Source organism: Procambarus clarkii, chromosome 68 (genome assembly GCF_040958095.1).
Source record: "Procambarus clarkii isolate CNS0578487 chromosome 68, FALCON_Pclarkii_2.0, whole genome shotgun sequence".
Taxonomy (NCBI): Eukaryota; Metazoa; Arthropoda; class Malacostraca; order Decapoda; family Cambaridae; genus Procambarus; species Procambarus clarkii.
Window position 1 is genome coordinate 5859312 of NC_091217.1, and position 24033 is coordinate 5883344.

At 47.6% G+C, this 24033-nt stretch overlaps 1 protein-coding gene across 25 annotated transcripts in view; it reads right to left on the reverse strand.

Annotated features, from left to right (window-relative positions):
- pum (pumilio) overlaps nucleotides 1-24033 on the reverse strand; it is a 285433-nt gene that overhangs the window by 193573 nt on the left and 67827 nt on the right. For 12 of the 25 annotated variants that reach the window (XM_069310797.1, XM_069310796.1, XM_045769386.2 and 9 more), the window contains exon 1: nucleotides 22167-22329. The exons of 12 other annotated variants lie outside the window; for them this stretch is intronic. In XM_069310797.1, coding sequence (XP_069166898.1) covers nucleotides 22167-22190 — 24 coding nt within the window. In that variant the 5' untranslated portion in view covers nucleotides 22191-22329. Of the gene's footprint in view, nucleotides 1-17246; nucleotides 17331-22166; nucleotides 22330-24033 lie in introns of those variants that run through there. One more of the 25 variants, XM_069310786.1, reaches the window with a different exon arrangement.

Consider the following 24033-nt stretch of genomic DNA (forward strand, 5'->3'; position numbering starts at 1 on the left):
ACAAACCAGGTTGTAAATCATACCTCTGACTGCATGCAGCGGCGTCCAAAAGTCTGCTTGACCTGGTTGGTTGCGGGGGCATTGATCTCAATCAACTTCAGGTAGGATAGAAGACAAATGCAAGAAATGCCAACCTTCCCTGACGACACCAAGACACTATGAAAAGTGTGCAAGGGGGGAATAGTACACAGAAAATAAAATCCAAACAAATAACAAGATCTTCCAATTGGTAACGGAAATTATGGACCAACAGTACTATCGGAACCTTGTAATAGTGTCAGATGACCTAACGTTTAGAGCACAACAAATCAACCACTGCTGCAGCCAGGGAAATAATAATGTTGGTGTAGGGGCGACGACGATCAAGGGATCGGATGCGCCCCGGCTGCCCGATACCGGGAAATAGCGAAGAGGGATGAGGTCCCTACAGTCTCTTCAGGCCACGAACATGAATGAAGCGGAAGGTATGGCGAAGGATGTCATGTCGGACGTCTTCGTCTCTCGCACCTGCCCCGTCAAGGAGAACGGGAACCGTGAGGCGGGGAATATGCAGCTTACGAACGGCACTCTGTAGTCTGACGCGAGCGCTATGAAATCAAGGACAGTGAAGGTGTTCCAGTGTATCCTCCTGGGTCGACCACTGGCAGTAAGGGGGATCTACCAGCCTGTGATACGATGGAGCTGTGCAGCCAGGCAGGTGTGCCCCAGGGAAATAATAGTGTAGATACTAAGAACATTCAGAAGAAGGGATGCCACACCAATGATGAAACTTTCCAAAGCACTGGTGCCATCTCATAAGTACCGTTTGGTTCTCGTCTCCTTTATAGGGAAGTTAGTTTGCAGAGCTCGACAATATAGAGATCCTTCATTGCCCACACAATCAGTGAAGTACTGTATGATTTATATTTCCTAATATTTATCATAGTAATGTTAAATTCAATAATTACAAATTGAATACCATTACGGTATTTTGCTCATACCTGGAGAATGTTTCCGAAGTTCTTCTACTCCCCAAGCCCAGCCTGAGGCCAGGCTCGACCAAATTTAAGTTAGATGAACAAATCCATAAGGGCCATGACGAGGATTCGAACCTGCGTCCGAGAGCCTCCCAGACGCTCCCTTTTTAGTTTATTTAAATTAGTTTAGTCGGGGACAGGCAGGAAGTGAATACACACATGCTTGGCTTATATCGAGGTCCCCCCCCCCCCGCCTCCAGGTCGAATTACTGACCCTTCCCGAAAATGCAACGCCAGAAGCTGACTAACTCCTGGTCACCTATTTACTGCTGGGTGAACACAGGGACATAAGGTGATAAGAAATGTACGCAACTATTTCTGTCCCGCTCAAGATTCGAACCCGGAATTCCAGAGTGGTCAAGAACGGCATCAACTGCACTACCAGGACCCCTCCGATAGTACAGCTCATGCCTCAAAATTATCCATTATTACACCCAATTGTAAAATATTTTATGCGTATACAATTCTTGAGTAGCTATGCTTGTTGGCTCTCAAGATACGGCCCGAGGCCACCTACCATCTGGTATGTTAAAACATTTTCACCATGGGGGATACACAGCGTGTAGACAGTAGGAAAATGAAAGGTAGGAAATTTTGAGGATTATTGTCCTCAAAAATGTCAATGATATAGATTATTAAAACCGATAAAGTTATATCACGAGTCAAAGACAAATTTACGAAATAATAAATTCGTTAGATTTCGTTCTTTCTAAAAATGCAACTACAAGAATAATTAGCAAAATATAGTAATTACTGGTGTATACATGTTGGCATACACGTGGTGCCAGCATGTATCATGATGGCATACACGTGGTGCCAGCATGCATCATGATGGCATACACGTGGTGCCAGCATGCATCATGATGGCATACACGTGGTGCCAGCATGTATCATGTTGGCACACGTGGTGCCAGCATGTATCATGATGGCATACACGTGGTGCCAGCATGTATCATGATGGCACACACGTGGTGCCAGCATGTATCATGATGGCACACACGTGGTGCCAGCATGTATCATGATGGCACACACGTGGTGCCAGCATGTATCATGATGGCATACACGTGGTGCCAGCATGTATCATGATGGCACACACGTGGTGCCAGCATGTATCATGATGGCACACACGTGGTGCCAGCATGTATCATGTTGGCATGCACGTGGTGCCAGCATGTATCATGATGGCACACACGTGGTGCCAACATGATACACACGTGGTGCCAGCATGTATCATGAGCGTCAGTAGCGTGCTCCTCGGCCCAACCGTTCCCATGGCGTCAAGCCATAACATAATGTACTTGATCTTCACCGTAACAAAGTGTTGCAGCTCTGCCAAGCACAACCCGGAAACCCGTGTCACAACCAGGAAACAACAGCGGAAAGCAGTATAACCAGAATGTATTCATGACACAAGAACGCCTAATACGGAAACAAGTGACGTGCTGGTTTTTGCTCCTGATTCTCGGAAGTAATAACTTGCGGCTTTCGACTTAATGTTTTAAAAACGGCATTAAATGACGGTGCGGGCGTGGGGGGGGGGGTGACGGTGCGGGCGTGGGGGGGGGGGGGGGGGGTGACGGTGCGGGCGTGGGGGGGGGGGGGGTGACGGTGCGGGCGTGGGGGGGGGGGTGACGGTGCGGGCGTGGGGGGGGGGTGACGGTGCGGGCGTGAGGGGTGGTGACGGTGCGGGCGTGGGGGGGGGTGACGGTGCGGGCGTGGGGGGGGGGGGTGACGGTGCGGGCGTGGGGGGGGGGGGGTGACGGTGCGGGCGTGGGGGGGGGGTGACGGTGCGGGCGTGAGGGGGGGGGGGGTGACGGTGCGGGCGTGGGGGAGGGGTGACGGTGCGGGCGTGGGGGGGGGGGGTGACGGTGCGGGCGTGGGGGGGGTGGTGACGGTGCGGGCGTGGGGGGGGTGGTGACGGTGCGGGCGTGGGGGGGGTGACGGTGCGGGCGTGGGGGGGGGTGACGGTGCGGGCGAGGGGTGGTGACGGTGCGGGCGTGGGGGGGGGTGGTGACGGTGCGGGCGTGGTGACGGTGCGGGCGTGGGGGGGGTGGTGACGGTGCGGGCGTGGGGGGGGTGGTGACGGTGCGGGCGTGGGGGGGGAGTGGTGACGGTGTGGGCGTGGGGGGTGGCGGCGACGGTGTGGGCGTGGGGGGGGGGTGACGGTGCGGGCGTGAGGGGGGGGTGACGGTGCGGGCGTGGGGGGGGGGGTGGTGACGGTGCGGGCGTGAGGGGGGGTGGTGACGGTGCGGGCGTGGGGGGGGGGTGACGGTGCGGGCGTGGGGGGTGGTGACGGTGCGGGCGTGGGGGGGGGAGTGGTGACGGTGTGGGCGTGGGGGGGTGACGGTGCAGGCGTGGGGGGGGTGACGGTGCGGGCGTGGGGGGGGGTGACGGTGCGGGCGTGGGGGGGGGGGTTGACGGTGCGGGCGTGGGGGGGGGGTGACGGTGCGGGCGTGAGGGGTGGTGACGGTGTGGGCGTGGGGGGGGTGGTGACGGTGCGGGCGTGGGGGGGGGTGGTGACGGTGCGGGCGTGGGGGGGGGGTGACGGTGCGGGCGTGGGGGGGGGGTGACGGTGCGGGCGTGAGGGGTGGTGACGGTGCGGGCGTGGGGGGGTGGTGACGGTGCGGGCGTGGTGACGGTGCGGGCGTGGGGGGGGTGGTGACGGTGCGGGCGTGGGGGGGGTGGTGACGGTGCGGGCGTGGGGGGGGGGGGTGACGGTGCGGGCGTGAGGGGGGGGGTGACGGTGCGGGCGTGGGGGGGGGGGGGTGACGGTGCGGGCGTGGGGGGGGGGTGACGGTGCGGGCGTGAGGGGGGGGGGGTGACGGTGCGGGCGTGGGGGGTGGTGACGGTGTGGGCGTGGGGGGTGGCGGCGACGGTGTGGGCGTGGGGGGGGGGGGTGACGGTGCGGGCGTGAGGGGGGGGTGACGGTGCGGGCGTGGGGGGGGTGGGGTGGTGACGGTGCGGGCGTGGGGGGGGGGGGGTGACGGTGCGGGCGTGAGGGGGGGGTGACGGTGCGGGCGTGGGGGGTGGTGACGGTGCGGGCGTGGGGGGGGGGTGGTGACGGTGCGGGCGTGGGGGGTGGTGACGGTGCGGGCGTGGGGGGGGGGGGAGTGGTGACGGTGTGGGCGTGGGGGGGTGACGGTGCAGGCGTGGGGGGGGTGACGGTGCGGGCGTGGGGGGGGGGGGTGGTGACGGTGCGGGCGTGGGGGGGGGTGACGGTGCGGGCGTGGGGGGGTGACGGTGCGGGCGTGGGGGGGGTGACGGTGCGGGCGTGGGGGGTGGTGACGGTGCGGGCGTGGGGGGTGGTGACGGTGCGGGCGTGGGGGGGGGTGGTGACGGTGCGGGCGTGGGGGGGTGGTGCCGGTGCGGGCGTGGGGGGGGGGTGACGGTGCGGGCGTGGGGGGGGGTGGTGACGGTGCGGGCGTGGGGGGGGAGTGGTGACGGTGTGGGCGTGGGGGGGGGAGTGGTGACTGTGGGCGTGGGGGGTGGCGGCGACGGTGTGGGCGTGGGGGGTGGCGGCGACGGTGTGGGCGTGGGGGGTGGCGGCGACGGTGTGGGCGTGGGGGGTGGCGGCGACGGTGTGGGCGTGGGGGGTGGCGGCGACGGTGTGGGCGTGGGGGGTGGCGGCGACGGTGTGGGCGTAGGGGGTGGCGGCGACGGTGTGGGCGTGGGGGGTGGCGGCGGCGACGGTGCGGGCGTGGGGGGTGGCGGCGGCGACGGTGCGGGCGTGGGGGGTGGCGGCGGCGACGGTGCAGGCGTGGGGGGTGGCGGCGACGGTGTGGGCGTGGTGGCGAGCATAGGAGGTGACAACGGTAGTGTCGGAGGGCGGAGGTGCAGCGGCGGGCTCGGGTCACTGGCCGGGCCTCCCCCTTCCTCCCCGCCTCCACACCACAACTGCTCCGTTGCCTCAAACTGCACACCTCACCACCCTTCCTCCACCTTCACTTGTTCTCTCACCTTATCTAATAACTCCACACGAGTTGCTCCTCGAATTGTGAAATAATCTGAGGTTGAATATGTATTAACTTCCCTCAGCATTGTTGACAGCATTAGCTACGCCTCCACTAACACCACTAATTTACAAGGAATCAACAACAATTAAAGGGAATTTAATAAGTGTAAAATACATGACAATCTGACATAGTATAACTTGGCAACAATAATAGAGAGAAGGTAAATAGCTTCTCAGGTAACAAGGGAACAAAGAGAACCTATATTATACTACTGGCACTAGAATTAGCTACTCAGCCTTAGCTACTCAGAACGAAATATTGAGGTAGCACGGGCTACAGTGAGCCCGTAGAGTAGAATATGTGATCAGTTCAGCAAAGAACGAGCGCCATAGATGTTAGAGACAACTGGCTGGACCATCTGCGGCCAGCGCCGTTCCCGTCCCCGGCGAGTTCATGACCAGACACACACGAGTATGCCGCGCGGTTTACACCTCTTCTTGGCTAAGTAATAGAGGCGAGAATACCCCGGCGCCGCTTCATGCACACCGGAGTTCATGACCGGGTTGCCAGCGGCCACATCCACCGGCACTGTAAGACGCTCTTCCAGGTCCCAGGGAACACCAGCCACACAACACTGCCTCCCTCATCTCCACCACTCAAATTAACAACACAAGCGTTTTGTTCCTCATCTCGATAGTAGGTTATACGGTGTAAGACCTCAACCTGTCAAGCAAATAAACCCAGTTCTCAGAAATTACTGTCAGTTTTAACACTGTTCGTAAACAACTACCTGGTTAGCTTAATTCCTGGCAAGAGTAGCCCTTCTTTGGTGCATCTTAACGCTCTGGGGAAAATGGAGGAATCCGGCCAGGTCAGCCGTACTCGCATAGAAACACCTTGGTAAATAACATGGGCTTCGTCTGGTGTTACTCTAAAGGCAATAATAAAACATTTTGTAACAATGCGTCTTTGTCAATCCTCTTTAAATGGGCCAAGACTCTACAAGTAGCTATCAAGACAGTCGGTGTTGATGCTTGTAAATTTAAAGGCAGATGGCTGAAATTTCTCCTCTTCCTTTGTCTGCTAACCCAAGGCATGCCCATGATCCACGTGGTTTTAATGTGTGGCTTTATATAAACCCAGTGTGGTAGACGTTAGTGCAAGACGATGATCTGTCACTAGCGACCAGATCAATTGGAAAGTAAATAGAAACATTCAAACTGGAACATTTGGAAACATGCTCAATTTGGAAATCGGACAGCAGTGTAAATCTTGCAAGTCTCCAAACTGGCAGTTCTGAGGTGTGGGCCATTCTAGACACCATCTTTAAATGGGGGGTAGCTGATCAAGGTGTTAAGCACGAGTAGGCCTAGACCAATAATGGTTTTCATTCGTTATCACACTTGCTTTTGAGGGATGGGACTAAGTCTCATACTGAATTAGCCCGTCTCCCCGTGTCTCTATAGTGTCTCCCCGACACTACCAGACATGTGACTGTCAGTCCAAGGCCAGGTGTGTAGCTACGGTCTGGGGGAGGGGGAGCATTTTCCACACAATTAAATCGGCGAATCCTGAGTCATCCCAGAACCTCGGGTTTTGTTCCTTAGATGTTACTTTGAAACAAAGACGCAACACTAATGAACCGCCTTGGTTGTGGAGGGGAGAAAGAGGACATGAGCGCAATCTTAAGAATTTTTAAGAGGTGATTAGGTATATTCCTCACGCCATCACATGCGCGGTCATGTGAAGTGCATCTAACTTCTGTCTACCTATTGATGATTCCGAGGATCAACATCCCCGTGGCCCTGTCTCTGATCAGGCCTCCTGGTTGGTGTTCTGGTCAACCATCCTGGTATGTCTTCTGATCTCGTGTGATGTTATTTCTGTGTGCAGAACTGGAACCAGTCCTACTTGTATTCCGTACGTGTAAATTATTATGAACCTCTCCCACTGGCGCTCCACTGGAATGCGGATTTTAAAAGTTTAATCAGTCCCAATAATTTAGATGTTTTAAAGAGTGGATTCTAGCAGTAAATGATCTTTGCACGCTCTCCAGATCAGTAATTCATCCATCTTTGAATAGAGGGCAACAATATTCCACTCTCTGGAGTGGTAGCGTCTTAAAAAGTATCCCTGGTACCTTGAGGTTACCTTGAGGTGCTTCCGAGGCTTAGCGTCCCCGCGGCCCGGTCGTTGACCAGGCCTCCTGGTTGCTGGACTGATCAACCAGGCTGTTAGACGCGGCTGCTCGCAGCCTGACGTATGAGTCACAGCCCGGTTGATCAGGTATCCTTTGGAGGTGCTTATCCAGTTTTCTCTTGAACACTGTGAGGGGGTCGGCCAGTTGGTATGACATCTCTATGTTATCACGTCAAGAGCTTCTCGTGTCTAGTTTATATGACCAGGTAGTAGACCACATCTTCTCCATTGTGTGAAAATCTGAGACGTGTTGCTGGCATAGCAAATTGTGTATACGAGACATATGACACGTCTTACCACATGTTTAGTGAACCCTGTGTGCGCGCGACAAGCCTCCCCCACCTTGTGGAGGCGACAACGTGTCTACCTCAGTGTAAAGTAGCTGTGTTAAAATCCAGTACGATCTCCTTTGGGACCATCTGCTGTGTGTTCCCACAGCCACGTGTTCTCTTTACATAAATATTAGAATTAGGGTGTACGGCACTAGGCCTGCTGTCCATATCAGGTGGGTACCATTTAACTTCACCCCCTCTCAATCCAACCCGTCCTCACACTAGGCTGTTTAAAGCAGCGGCCGTTCCCCCCAAATGTATTCATAAATGTTAACATACATAAATTAATAAATTAATATTATAATATATTAGAATATTGTGCATATATAGGCATAGGTTAGGTTAGGTGTTTAGGTTCTGTTGGCGATTATTTGTATTTGTAGTACGTGGGTATGCAGGTCGGCGTTCAATCCCCGACCGTCCAAGTGATTGGATACCATTCCTCCCCCCCCACCCACCCCCTGTCCCATCCCAAATCCTTATCCTGACCCCTTTCCAGTGCTATATAGTCGTAATGGCTTGGCGCTTTCCCCATAACACCGCTAAGCAAGTATAACACCGCTCCTGTGCCAGGTAAGTCCACTACGGGCTCACCATAGCCCGTGCTACTTGGAACTTGTTCCGAGTAGCTGAATCTATAACAACAACGCTTTCCTCTGATAATTCAATTCAATTGCAGAGTTCTCTCGAGCACTGAGGGGCCGGCCAATTATGCCCCTTACGTGTAGTGGACGCGTGTTGAACAGGCTCGGGCTTCTGATATTGATAAGAGTTCTCCCTCAGAGTACCTGTTGCCCCTCTGCTTTTCAACAGGGCATTCTGCACATCCTGCCATGCCTTCTGGTCTCATGTGGTATTTGTGTGTGCAGGTTTGGGACCAGCCCCTCTAATATTTTTCCACGTGTACATTGTTAAGTACCTCTCCTGCCTGCGCTCAAGAGAATACAGATTTAGAACTTTTAATCGGTCTTAATAATCAAGATGATGACAAAGTGGATTCTAGCGGCACAGGATCTCTGCACGCTCTCTAGTTCAGCAATTTCTACGGATCTGAATGGGGCTGTTAGAGTACAACAATATTCCACCATAGAGTACCCTTCCCACCTTTCAAAACGGGAGATATCGCTGACCTGGGGAGCGTGCAGATATCCTTTACTGTTAGAATCCGCTCAGTAAAACATGTGAACTATTGGGAACAACTAAAATGCTTAAACCTGTATTATCTTGAGCGCAGGCGGAAGAGATACATAATAATTTACACGTGGAAAATACTAGAGGGGCTGGTCCCAAACCTGCACACAAATAACACCACATGAGACCAGAAGGCATGGCAGGATGTGCAGAATCCCCCGTTGAAGAGAAGAGGTTTAATAGGTACTCTGAGAGAACTATCACAGCCCCGACATCACAGTCCCCGAGACTGTTCTGAGAGAACAACAACAGAGAACAAGAGAGAGAATAAGAGAAACCAGGAAAAAAAGAAGGGGGTGAGGGACGGGCAGATTAACCAGCTTCTCAATTAGGCCTACCCATTTGTTTACACTACTGAGCCATCACACTGGTTACCTCGAGGACAAAAAGACGTGTAAAAATGTTTGCCAACATGTGTGTGTGAGGTGCGCGCGTGCGGCCGTGGGGAGGAGAGCTGGTAAACACAGCCCAGCTGCCGCCCCTCGCGGATCGATGCTGCCAGCCTGGTCGTCTTTACGCTTGCCCCCTGTCCCCCCGTCACCCGTCACACCACAGCTGCCTCAACTCATCACACCAATCACAACATATACCATACTTGGCACTTGTTTCAAATCAACCTCATCTTGACAGATCAATCTTGAATTAAATCCTTCCATCTGAAGTACCCTTACCATAAAATTCTTACTTCACAGCATAGCTACTCTTAGTTGCCACGCCGTATTTGCCGTAAGACTCTGGCTACAACAGCTTCACTCTGAGCTCAGGTAAGAACCTTCATATTTCTCTCATATTAAACTTATTGTACACACAAAACTCAGAGATGTGTGTACAAAACCAACCAGTCCTCCTACAAAGAACGTCGCTTTTCGCTCGTATGCGTTCCTATGGCCAAAAATGATCGTACATTGATTGTAACCATGATATGTGCGCTTCAGCCTACAGTTTAGACCTATTGTCTAGTGTATGACCCTCTGTCCTGCGTGACAGTGAATACCAGCATTATCCTCACTTTAATAAGGCTTTATCAAAATCCTCAGATTAGGCAAAATTGTAATTAGTTTTGTCAATAAACATGTTAATAATAATAACTAGAATTTTACAACACTGCCGGGCTGGAGGAGTAGAACTCTCGAAACCCAGCTAGTTACGATCCAGGTGAAGCTGTAGCCTAAAACGTGCCGTTGTCAAATCATACAAGATCATTCCGGTGAATTCCAAGGTCACGTAGTTCACCGGTGGTCAGTTTCCAGAATTCGCCAACTCTCCAAGTCCGGCCGGGGGCCAGGCTTGTCCAACGGCAAGGCTTGCTACGGCCTGCATTTTTTTAATTTCGTTTCCTTATTATGCACCCCATACCCTTCCTGCGGACGGTGGTGGAAAGGGTTACAGAGGCACATAATCAGTTCAGGAACTGAACCCTATAGTTCGTTTAGCTAAGCAAATGACAATTTTGTGAGGATAGTTACACAATTCGAACATTACACATACATTTGCATATGTAAACATCGATGTACCCAAATACATATACCGTGAAGCTACAGTCTGTAGCTTCCGGGGATCAACAAGGTCCGCGGCACGGTCCCCGACCAGGCCTCCCGGTTGGTCGTCTGGTCAAAACGGCTGTTGGAGGCGGCTGCTCGCAGCCTGACGTATGAATCACAGCCTTGTTGATCAGGTATTCTTTGGAGGTGTCTGTCGAGTTCTCTCGAACACAGAGGCCGGCCAGTTATGCTCCTTACGTGTAGCGGGAGTGTGTTCTAGTCTTGGATCCCTGATGCTGATAAGAGTACTTCCTCATCGCACATATTGCGTATCGATATCGATTGCGTATTGATACACATATATCAATAATATTTTATATCAAGTGATTCAACAAGAGGCTCACAAGTCGCTATACAAAGCAGTTTTACAAGTATGGTGAGTGAATGAATGAACCCGAATGATCCGGAATTTCCAGCAGAAGTTTCTCTAGTTTCATCTTGAAACCTCAAATTAGTTTCCGGTCAGAAGAAATCTTATCAGCCCTTCATTATACCAGTTCCCACTTCTCTGTCATCGAGGAGCACGATGAATACCAAAACCCGATCATCAATATGCATGTTTACTTGGAGAAACCTACTGCCCGAGTGTTCCAGAGAAAGCTGCCAGGATAGGCTGTGGGGCGGGGAACTAAGCGTGCTAACAAGGCGGGTGTCACATCCCTGTACCCGTCAACAGATGGGGGCAACGGGAGCTAGGCTGGCCTATTACGGCTGACACAACCATCCGCAGTGATGGTAATATTATAACAAGGCTTCAGCGTGCGTGAGTAAGAGTGTGTGTAAGAGTAAGTTTTCAGTTACATACATAATATATATATACATAATATATATATATATACATATATATATATATATATATATATAATATATATATATATTATATATATATATATATATATAATATATATATATATTATATATATATATATATATATATATATATATATATATATATATAAATATTAATATACGAAAGTACTTAAGGAAACACTTGTTTCAATATACAAGTTTAAATATTCGTTTCAATATATATTTCAATATACATGTTTAAATATTCAATATTTAAACGTGAATTTGCGAATTCACGTTTAACTTAACGTAGAGTCCTACACGTTTAGTACACATGGGCACCTAACAAAGAACATTAGCATAACGGGGAAAAAACTAGGCGCTTCCACGCCCACAGCACACTGAGGACAAGTTTCCTTACACTTGATGCCGCAACATCTCTCCAAGACGAGCGTGGATTGTTGGGGAGATGCAGCGCTTCTTATTAATGACAACGACACTATATTAATTCTGAGGGCACAGTGCGGCACTTAATTTATGAATGTAACAGCAGCACCGATTCTCACCACGGGTATCACCCAGCCCCAATGAACAGTGAGTCCACGCACTCTCCGCCCTAGGCCTAAAAACCGGGAATTCCATATCATAAATACAAAGAACCATATTGTAAAACGGAATCAAATCACACTATTGATCGAAAAAGCAATGTAAAGGATCTAGGATTAATTATGTCGGAGGAGCTTACATTTAAAGAAAACAATAAACTAGCTGTCACGACTGGCAAGATAAATGACAGGATGGATAGCAAGAACCTGCTTGATGGGGTTCTGAGAGTTGTTCTAGTCTCCAAATCCGGCCCGAGGCCAGGCTTGACTTGAGTCTTCGATCCACCAGGCTGTTGCTTAGAGCGGCCCGCAGGCCCACATACCCAACACAGCCCGGTTGGTCCGACATTTTTTTAAAGCATCTAGTTTTAACCTCAAGGGAAACAAGGGATGCTATGACAATACTTTTCAAGACACTAGTTCTCTCTAGGATGGAATGTTGTTGCACACTAACAGCCCCATTCAGAGTCGGAGAAATTGCTGACCCGGAGAGCATGCAAAATTCCTCTACCGCTAGAATCCACTCTATAACTCATCAAAATGATTGGAGACCGATTTAAAAAATTATATCTGTATTCTGTAGGTCCCAAGCAAAAGAAATACATAATCTAAATATGGCAAATATTAGAGAGACTGGTTCCAAATCTGAACACAGATTACATCACATGAGACTAGTAGACATGACAGGATGAGGAAAATACCTCCATTGAAAAGCAGAGGCTTTTTTGAACATATGAATAGAGGATATGAACGCTGAGAGAGAAATATCTACATCAAGGGCCCAAGACTTTTCAACACTCCCGCTACACATAAGGGCATAACTGGCCGGCCTCTCTCAGTATTCACGAGAGAACTCGATAAACACCTTAAAAGAATACCCGATCAATCAAGCTGTAATTCATACATCAGGCTGCGAGCAGCGGCGTCCATCAGCCTGGATGACCAGACGACCAAGTTGGACCAACTGGGCCGCGGGACCGTTGATCCCCGGAACCTCCACAAGCCAAGGAAGCCATGCACTGTGTGTCAACTTAAAGACTGTATTAGTGTTTGACAAGTGTTATTTACACTTGACCGTGTGCTGTCTACCTCTCTGTAGACTATTGACATGGGGGGGGGGGAGTTCACTTTGCTAAAATGTACTATTATGTACCTGTAATTACTTTCAAATCTTAGCTTAGACATTATATACCATTTTCGTAGTCTTCTTTTGACTGCTATGTTTTTCGGAAACTTTTACCAGGTTTTTAACCTACGGCAGCACGTTTGTCTTATAGATAAGACTAGTATCTCCCAGGTTTTATCTCATCAGGGCTCTGGACGGTTGTGCTCAACTCGTTTCAGGTATGTATATGCTGGCATTTCAAAATCTTGTCTAAAGTATTTATAAGCAACGAGACGAGTCCGAAAGCAGTCTTACTAACTGGCGATGTTATTCTATGTGCAGCCCTCGCAAGTGTCACACTGGTTGGGAATATGTAACATTATATCCTGGTCCACTCTTCATATGAAGTTTAGCATGACAAGTATGACAACCAAAACCAATTGCTGAATGACTACTCGAGGTAAGTGTGATGTCACAGATCCATCACTAGGTACGACAATAGGTTTCATATGCAGGCGATGAGTCACAATAACGTGGCTATGTTGACCAGACCACACACTAGAAGGTGAAGGGACGACGACGTTTCGGTCCGTCCTGGACCATTCTCAAGTCGACTTGAGAATGGTCCAGGACGGGCCGAAACGTCGTCGTCCCTTCACCTTCTAGTGTGTGGTGTGGTCATCAAAATAGGTTTCATGTTTAATATAAAGGGCTTTCGCTTGTCTGTAAATGCTCACCAACAGGGGTTTGTTTAAGCGCTTAAGTCGTCTATGTTTATGGCTTGTTTCTTTTCTGCTATCACTGAATTAGCCTCAAAACAAAACACAACCACATCATTCAAATATACAAAAACTATGTCTAGCTTCTTAACATTTCTAAATCTGTGTCAAACTTGTCACGCCCAAGATCTCGGTGTACACATTGCTATATACATGGATTTCACAAATTCGTTCTGAAATAAAATTCTTATAAGAATGACCCTTAATACATTTTATTAAAAAAAATTATTCCAAAATTCGAATAAGTATTACAACGAACTCGCATAAATTCAGATGTATGATAACAGAGCTTGTGATAGTTAGAAACCTATAGACCTAGAAGGAAATGTAGATGTTTATCTCTCAGAATGTTTGGTAATATGTTTATTGTTTGTGATGTGTGTATATGTATGTATTAACACGATGTACTGAACGGGGTGAGAATAGCTTGAGCTACCTCATCCCTTTGTGTATATTTTACCTCAAACTTATTTCAATTATAGACCTATTTTTTTTTTTAAACGGCGTTCGATAAAATTATAGAAATTAAACCGGTAGGTTTATAGTAATACGTAGCAAGCAACAGGGTGTTGTGAATATCAATTTGTTGAGTACAATCCAAGATGTCATCACCTGAGAGACTTGGCCGCGAGCCAGCCTCCCGGGGGTGTGCATTTATACCTATGACTATACACAAAAAAAAAATCGTGAATTTCAGTCAGTGGGACATTGATGATTTCAGGAACCTGTGTTCCGGTTCCCATTTGTAGCCTCATAATGAGTGCACATGACAATTGGGTGACGATTGATACTGAAAATTATGCAATGCCCTTGACAATCCTTATAAGTTGAGAGGTATTGAAAAGTTAAAACATCAGATTAATCTAAAGTTATAGGCGTAAGATGAATACAAAACTAGATACGAATCTATTTATATATTTTTAATAGACGATGTTTAATTTCAAACTAGGAAAGAAAGTCCTTAAGCTTTGACTCCACGTTGAAAAAAATAGACATTTAGTTTCAGGCCTCTGGCCAGGTACTGTTACCGATTAGGCCAAGTTATTTAAAGCCATGTATTCGCTGAACACGATCCACCAATCGTTTTACATGGAGGTGTCCAATTACTGTTAAGTGCAGAGGAGCGAACACATTAGCATAATGTGCTAGGCGAAGAACTCTCACAGCCAAGAGGATGACACATGAGTCAACCATTTTCCCACTGTTTACAAAACCAATAAATGGCTTCCCAACTCCTGCAAGGTTGCTCTTACAGGCTGCTAGGCATGCAACCTGTAACAGCAACAGTTCTACGCCTGGTGTACACAAACTGTACCTACCGGTGTAAACAAAAATAATATATTAAGTTGTCATTGCGACACCCGAGTTGTCTTTTTTTTTTTGTAGAGTTCACAAATGTGTAAACTGTTGAGTACAGTTTTTAACCGTTAAGGGAACATACGAGTCCTGGGCGACTACACATCTAAGCATATGCGCAATAATTACCTTTATACAACCTTTTCTAAATGATTAACGAACATGAAGCATATACGATTAAAGTTGTTATTTGCGTAATACCCACGAGATGTTGCCAGGCTGGACTTGCGAGAGCTTAGTCCAACAGGCCGTTGCTTGTAGCGGCCCGCAGGCCCACATATCTATTATAGCCCGGTTGGACTGGCACTTCTTGAAGAAAACCAAGATGTGAAACACTTGTTCCGGAAGTGTTCGAACGTCATCAGTTGAGAGTCGTGTGTAAACCGCTTTCATTCATAAACAGGGGGTTTAGCGGGTAAATGGAATGGACTTTGACCTTTGTTTATGAGGACGGGCTGCCATGCACCCGCCTAACCCCTCGTTTATGAATGAAAAACAGTTTACACACGACAACTCATTACATTCGAATATTTCCGGAACAAGTGCTTCGCTGACGAATTTTGTTCGATCTACAACGCTGTAAAAGCTTCACCCACGTACTCCAAATACAAATAATCGCCCACAGAACCTAAACACCTAACATATGCCTATATGCACAATATGCTATTATAATATTAATTAATATTTAATAAAATTCCTGTTTTAAATAAACAGCATTTTAAAAATGACGGATGCTTCTGTGGGGTCGACCGCTGGATGTAATGGACTTGACTCGAGGACGGGTTGCACAACCAGCCCCTCCCCCCCCCCTAAACACATTCATAAAATTTTAACATACTGTGTATTAAAAGTCGATTTGTTCTCATAACATTATATATTCAATTTTTATGCAAAGTTAGTCTTATGTCAGGAGTTTTGAGTTTGATGGTGATTAATTGTATTGGTAGTACGTGAGTGAAGCATTTGTAACCCGTCCTCGACTCAAGTCCATTACATCCAGCGGTCGACCCCACAGACGCATTCATATTTTTTTTTACCTGATGTTCATTCAAAAAGCGAATTATCTTAAATATACATTAATATATTTGCATATTATGCATATATAGGCATAGGCTAGGTGTTTAGGTTCTGTTGGCGATTATTTGTATTTGTAGTTAGGGTATTAAAAGTATCAACACAAGACAACAAAAAACAATGGGTATAAATTGGATAAGTTTTGATTTAGGAAAGACTGGGGTAAATACTGGTTCGGTAACAGGGTTGTTGATTTGTGGAACCAATTACCGTGTAACGTGGAGGTGGGGTCCCTCGATTGTTTCAAACGTGGGTTGGACATGCATAAGAGTGGGATTGGGTGGTTATAAATAGGAGCTGCCTCGTATGGGCCAATAGGTCTTCTGCAGTTACCTTGTTCTTACAGCCCGTCCTCCAAACAAAGATTCAAAAGTGATTCCATCCACCCGCCAAACCCCGTTTATGAATGAAAAGCGGTTTACACACGACTCAACTGATTTCGTTCGAACACTTCCGGAACAAGTGCTTCACTGACGAGTTTTGTTCGAACCACATCGCTATAAATGCTTCACCCACGTACTACAAATGCAAATAATCGCCAACCGAACCTAAATACCTAACCTAACCTATGCCTATATATGCACAATATGCTAATATATTATAATTTATATTTGAGAGAATTCTTGTTTTGAATGAACAGCAAGTTAAAATTTATGAATGCGTCTGTGGGGGCGACCGCTGGATGTAATGGACTTGAGTCGAGGACGGGTTGTGTTCTTATGTACTTGGGTGAAGCATTTATAGCGTTGTGGTTCTAACAAAATTCGTCAGTGAAGCACTTGTCCCCGAAGTGTTCGGACGTCATCAGTTATAATTCGTGTGTAAACTATTTTTCATTCATAAACGGAGTACAGGTCGACGATTATCCAGTATCCTCCCAGTAATGCAGTGAATATGTGGGCCTGCAGACCGCTCCAAGCAAGTCTGTTGCATCACGTTACCAGTCAAGCCTGGCCCCAGGCCGGGCTCTGGGAGTAGACTACTACCCGCTTCTAGTACGATCGTATTCCAAGGAAAACCAGTAAGGTAAGGCTTATGAAGAGCTGAGAACAGCTTTAAAGTCCATTGCTCATGTTACTTGCTGTGCAAAACTCAACAAGTAAACACTGACGAAGCAATTGAAACTTTTGTATAGTAAAACGTTCAGTGGCCGGCAGGTGGATCTGAACTGTACAAGTTCTTCCACAAGATCATAAATCAATTTTTAGACAACCTAATTTATGTTTCGACTTGGAGACCTAGCCAACTAGTACTGGATGGAACCAGTGGCGCGCAACCCCAAGAAAATGCTCATACAGTACTGTACCTTGGCTGGCACGGCGGCGTGCGTACAGGGCGGCAGGGTGCACGGCAGAAGAGCAAAAACTACCGGCATCCTCATCAACGTTTAATGAATAATCCACAATCGAGCGCACGTTTGCTGCCACCTAGGGTTTCACGGCACTTGCGTGTCTATGCACAACCATTAAGATTCCAGAAGGCAGCCTACTGCCTTGTACGAGCACAATGGGAGAGGGGAGCCCACTCCTGGCACCAAGCAAACGGGCGACTGGCGGCCCTGTCCACCACCTCATCCCCATCTACCACGGTAGGGGGGTACAAGATGGAGGAAGGGATGGTGCCCCTTAGTCACCAGTTTACTTGCTCACACAATACCAAACCATCAAATTATTTACAATTATCTATCTACAATTACCATATATATGAAACAAATAGGAAAATACTGATACGTGTTCACAAATAATGAAAGGTTGTAATTCTAATATGATGTCATCACCCTCCACTGTAGGTGTTGCCTACTAAATCTGAACTACCTGCGCTCCACACGTGCTATGCTGGCCAACCCACACAAGTGCTCACGTGATCCCAAGGTCAGAGGCACTTTATACCAACCGTTCCATGATAATCTCTCACGTATACACACAAGTGGAACATTCCGCGGTGTAGGACAAGGCCGGAGGTGGTGGGATAGGCAACCAACCTAGGGAGGCTCCCCCCTCCCCCTCCCGTCCCCTGCCATATGTTGTCTCTAAAAATATACAGGCATCCCAACTAGTCTCACGCCCAGCCTCGCCCCCTCCCTCGCTCAACGTTCTACATACCTATAATGAACTGATTTCCAGGACACCACAACCAAGTTCTTCGAGAACTATGCCTACTCTGGCGTCATACTGTTCAACCTTTCGCATACGAATATTTCCTGACCTGTTAAACTAAATAAAATACTGCATTGCCTCACGATCACATTTAGTTGGGGGATATTCATATGAGAACGGGAGGGGTGGACGAGTAGGCTCGCCAGAAAGGGAGGAGAGGGGAGTGGCGGGAAAAGGCAGTAACGGAGGTGGGAAGAAAGAGGGGTGGTGGTGATCAACCAGGCTGTGATTCATACGTCAGGCTGCGATCAGCCGCGTCCAACAGCCTGGTTGGCCAGTCCAGCAACGAGGAGGCCTGGTCGACGACCGGGCCGCGGGGACGCTAAGCTCTAAAAACATCTCAAGGTAAGGTGGTGGTAGGGAAGAAGGGCGGTGGTGGGAGGGAGGAAAAGGGGAGGAAGGAGGCAGGAATAATGGAAGAAAGGGGACCTGCAAAATGGGCTGACTTTGCACTCAGGTGTGTGGGTGGTGTGCTGGCTGACCAACATGGCCGCCTAACAGAGCGTCGCATTTTGACGTATACTCTACCAAAGGCTAAAAATTGTACTAGAAAATGGTATCGGTTCGTGAAATTGACATACTGACCTGTTTTCTGTTTTGGGTTCTCCAGTAAGTTAGGTTATGGCACTTACTTTAGTATGACTTTTTCTCTACGTTGGGAGATCTTAGGAGAACGGGTTGGGGTGACACAGGTGGGTGGCTGCCTAGCTATGCACAGGTGCAAACCCGCACGGAGTTTCGCGCGTGTGGAAGCCTTCGCACGCGATACGTCCTTTGCTACTAAAATCATTTAGCCAACCTATAACTACGGGCTCACCATAGCCCGTGCTACTTGGAACTTTTTCTTCCAACTAACGAATCTTTGACAACAATTTAGCCAACCAAATATATATTTTATGTCAAATTAAAAAGGACTGTAATCCCTATTCTAGGTCGAGTATCAATGACCAGACCTGAAATTTACAATGAAACCGTATTGTTCATTTTGTCTAGTGTAAGATTTCACTAGGGTTGACTCGTCACACTTGGGTACGGTCTGCTTACCTATTATTGGATCACTTGTTCCGGCAATAACCTACGGGAGACATCTCCCGTCACGCAGGGTGCAGTCGCACCTCAACAGATCTCCAGTATCATCTATTGATACTGGTAATGGCTCAAAAGGGCCACCACTTACGGGCTATTCATGCCCGTGCCACTTTTTGAATGGCTTAATCTTCATCAATCAATCGGCAATAACCCTTTATTTTGATAGCTACCTGTAATAGCTCAACATTGCACGGGAATCTAATGCTCTATATTCGGTACCTAAACGGTTTGGTCAATACTGCTCTCTGCTACAGTCTGCAATAAAGAAGGTGGACAGTATACTGTATAGGCATACGGGGGTCCGTGTGCCCGGGCATACGAGGGGGGGGGGGGGTAAGTGTGCACAGGCATACGAGGGGGGGGGGTAAGTGTGCACAGGCATACGAGGGGGGGTAAGTGTGCACAGGCATACGAGGGGGGGGTAAGTGTGCACAGACATACGAAGGGGGGGGGGTAAGTGTGCCCAGACATACGAAGGGGGGGGGGTAAGTGTGCACAGACATACGAGGGGGGGGGGGGTAAGTGTGCACAGACATACGAGGGGGGGGGGGTCCGAGTGCACAGGCATAGTCGCACAGGCTTATGAACTGTGTACATAAGTTTATGATGGTAAGCACAGATGTAGGCACACTGCTGATGCACACACTATCATCATTTGCAGATGACACTAGGATTGTCACGCGAGTAGACAATATAGAGAACACGTCAATCCTCCAATCTGATTGAAATCGGGTCTTTCAATGGGTCATAATATGATGTTTAATGAAAATACATTCCAGCACCTGCGATATGGAAAAATAAAAATGTAAAAACGAAAACCATATATAAAACGGAATCAAATCACATTATAGAACGAAAAAGCAATGTAAAGGATCTAGGGATTATCTTATTACACAGACCACCATAACGTAGGTGTCACGACTGCAAGAAAAATGACAGGTGGATAACAATGACCTTCCAAACAAGGGATGTCATACCAACGATGATACTTTTTGAGACACTAGTGCTCTCTAGTGTAGAATATTGTTGCACTAACTAGGTTCTGTTGGCGATTATTTATATTTGTAGTACGTGGGTGAAGCATTTACAGCGTTGTAGTTCGAACATTAGTCAACAGCGAAGCACTTGTTAGAGAAGTGTTCGGACGTAATCGGTTTTGAGCAGCCCGTCCTCCAAACAAAGACCCAAAAGTGATTCCATGCACCTGCCAAACCCCTCGTTTATGAATGAAAAAAGGTTTACACACGACACCTACTGATTTCCTTCGAACCCTCCCGGAACAAGTGCTCACTGACGAATTTTGTTCGAACCACAACGCTATAAATGTTTCACTCGCGTACTACAAATACAAATAATCGCAAACAGAACCTAAACACCTAATCTAACCTATGCCTATATATGCACAATGTGCTATTATAATAATTTATATTTGAGAAAATTCCTGTTTTTAATGAACAGCATGTTAAAATTTATGAATGCGTCTGTGGGGTCGACCGCTGGATGTAATGGACTGGAGTCGAGGACGGGGTTGATTTTGAGTTGTGTGTAAACCGTTTTTCGTTCATAAACAAGGGGGTTTATCAACTGTTTTCACACACATACCCAGGAAGCAGCTCCGTAACAGCTGCTTAACGTCTAGGTGCCTTTTTACTGCTATGTAACGGACATCAGGGTGAAAGAAACTGCCCATTTGTTTCTGCTTAGTCCGGTAATCGAACCCAGGCCAAAGGATTACGAGAGCTGCGCGCTGCCCACTAAGCTACCAGACCCCCAATGTATATACAAATACAAATATTTATTCAGGTAAAGTACATACATACAAGGTGAAATACAAAAGTTGATGGATTCATAGATAAGAGCTAGTACATACAATGCCTAAAGCCACTATTACGCAAAGCGTTTCGGGCAGACATATATATATATATATATATATGAGTGCGTGTGTGTGTGTGTGTGTGTGTTTTAAAGTTATGTATATTAAGACATTGACACGCGCGTGCGTGTTTGATTTTTTACACGTGGACGAGCAACGTCAACAATGTTTCACCACGTGACCCAGCTTGGTCCATGCATCACTGCATGTGCTATATTAGCAATAGCCTCTATCACAGATTAACTATGTTCCGGGTCTTTCAACCTTTACAGTACAGTATTTATCAACTTGTAGATGGAAAAATACGCATATACCTTTGTTTGTGTCCGCTCACCGAGATAATGTTTATCGATTAAGTGAAGAAAGCAAAGGTGTTGTGAAGGACATAAGGCAAGAACAGAAGCATTGGAACTTGCTGACATCCAGGTAAAATGGATTGCCACAAAGTTTTAAAAGATTGGTTTTATTTACTATGAACATTTACCCTGGCCAAAGATGTTAATGCCACTATAACAGCGACAACACAAGGGGGAAAATCAACACCAATCGTATGTATACACATGTGTAGTGGCAGGTTTGGAGGGAGCAGGGAGGAGGAAGAGCGTGACATCCCACACCTGGTTCCCCCGGGAGGAACCAAACCACCGGTCTCCGTATCTTAACAAACCATTCCTTTTCTCCTCACAAGACGCCCTCTCGCACACCCTCCTGGAGACCACATGACCAACATGCCTATATCTCCCACGGTTCAAAACGTTCAGCAGCGTGTTATTAATTAGAGGTGTACTTCCCTCCCCCGACATAAGGACATCTTCCAACATGGCATCGCGGCGGGTCAGGACTACCAACTGTTCCCACACTCCCGCCAGACCTCCACACGCACCCTCTACCACCTCTCACCACCCTCCTACCACTATCCTCATACCTATTTATATCTATACACAACCTTATTAATGACTTAAGCTATACATCAATATAGAGAGAGGAAATGCTAAGGTTTATTATATGAGGAGAGCGGAGGGCTCCCAACATGGCTGCCGCTCAGCACGCATAACTTGTTGCACTAAAGTCTTCCCGCGCTTTATACACATACTTCAATAGTACTCACCATCTCTTCATTTAACTCCCGCATGCTTCGATTCAAAATGTACACACTATAATACAGAGCTCTTGCAATATTTACAAATAATACACAAAATGCGCTATCACACCCGCAGCACGCACTCCCCAACTCACTCCATGATCAATCTGGGACCAGACTGGAGACAAAGACGGGACCAGAGCCGAGTGAGACCTGCGCCCTGCTCCTGCGCATCTCTCCCCCGCCACCACCATCCCTCCCACCCCCATCACTCCTGGTAAATATTTCCCCATAACAACACCAAAAAACCACCGCCATTATTCCGCTTAACTCACCTTTGCTAGCTTTAAAATAGTTTAACGCTGGCCATAGTCAAATGCTTTCGTCTTGCAAATACGCGTAATGGCATTTGATACGGCAAAATTGAGAAATATCTCCAGGTAAACATTAGTGACATTTTTTCCAAGAATTCCGTCTGCTAGCCACTCCCGAGTTCAAACGCGCGGGAAACCTGAAGGTTGACAGGTGTCAATGACGGATCACATGACCATGCAAAGTTATGGCCGCTTCCGTACATACTTACATTGGCATATTTTTATTACACTTTCTTCCCCGATAACGCCAAACTAAAAACCGGCTCTTGAGAGACAATAATAGTTCAATATAACAGGGCGAATAACTTTGGTTCGTATAATGTGTTCACAAAGTAATATAAACAAACTTCCAAAGTCCAATTTTGTCAATTTTATTTAAGGACATTAAAAAAATTTTATCACAAAATTAGTTCAAATTTTGGCTAGGCAGTCACCTGAGCAAGAAAGTCAATAAATACATTTTCAGAGACTCTTCCTTCGCCTGAAGCTGCTTTCTTGAGAATTAAAGCATCTTCAGGGCTCCCTAAGAAAACCATAGAAAACGATCTTTCGTCATGCCTTTTTATAGTTAAAGAACCCTTTGTTTTACAATAAGTAGTGTAAAGTACTTTACATTAGTTTAATGAATGAACTACATGTGGTTTTTCAATTAGATGTCAAAGAGGGCAGTGACCGAAAACACTTTTATTAACATGAAGTTAAGGACACTACTGAAGGTGATATGGACACTACTGAAGGTGATATGGACACAACTGAAGGTGATACGGACACTACTGAAGGTGATATGGACACTACTGAAGGTGATATGGACACAACTGAAGGTGATACGGACACAACTGAAGGTGATACGGACACTACTGAAGGTGATATGGACACAACTGAAGGTGATATGGACACAACTGAAGGTGATACGGACACAACTGAAGGTGATACGGACACTACTGAAGGTGATATGGAGCTGGTTGTCACGGCTCATGAGGCCTTACTCTCAGTAGTAAGAGTAACGCATAAACTGAAAAGTCTCGTAAAGCAGACATGATGCATTATCTGTATGTACTGGAATCTCCCCCTCTCTCACCTCTATTCCCCTGTCGGGGAGACAGGGGTTTAGAGGGACCACAGGATCACGCGTCCAGTGTTCTGTCCGCTCAGCCACCGGCTCCCTACGGTAGTAAGGATAAAATCAGAACATCGAAACAGACTTAGTATTGTAAACGAGCACCAAGACGGCTTTAGAGAAGAGGAAATTATGCCCAATGGACCTAATTAAGTTCTATTATAAACTGAGGACAATAAGATAACAAAGATAGGCAGACCTGGTAGTTCTATTCTACCAGTAAGTCACTGACACAGTTTCGCATGAAAGACTACAACGTACAAGTGAGAGGGCGGGAGTAGCCGGAGGAGCCACTCAAATGAGGGAAAGTTACCTACAAAACGGAAATTGCTACAGCGAATGATTGATAAAGATTAAGCCATCCAAGAGGTGGCACGGGCATGAATAGCCCGTAAACTACAGC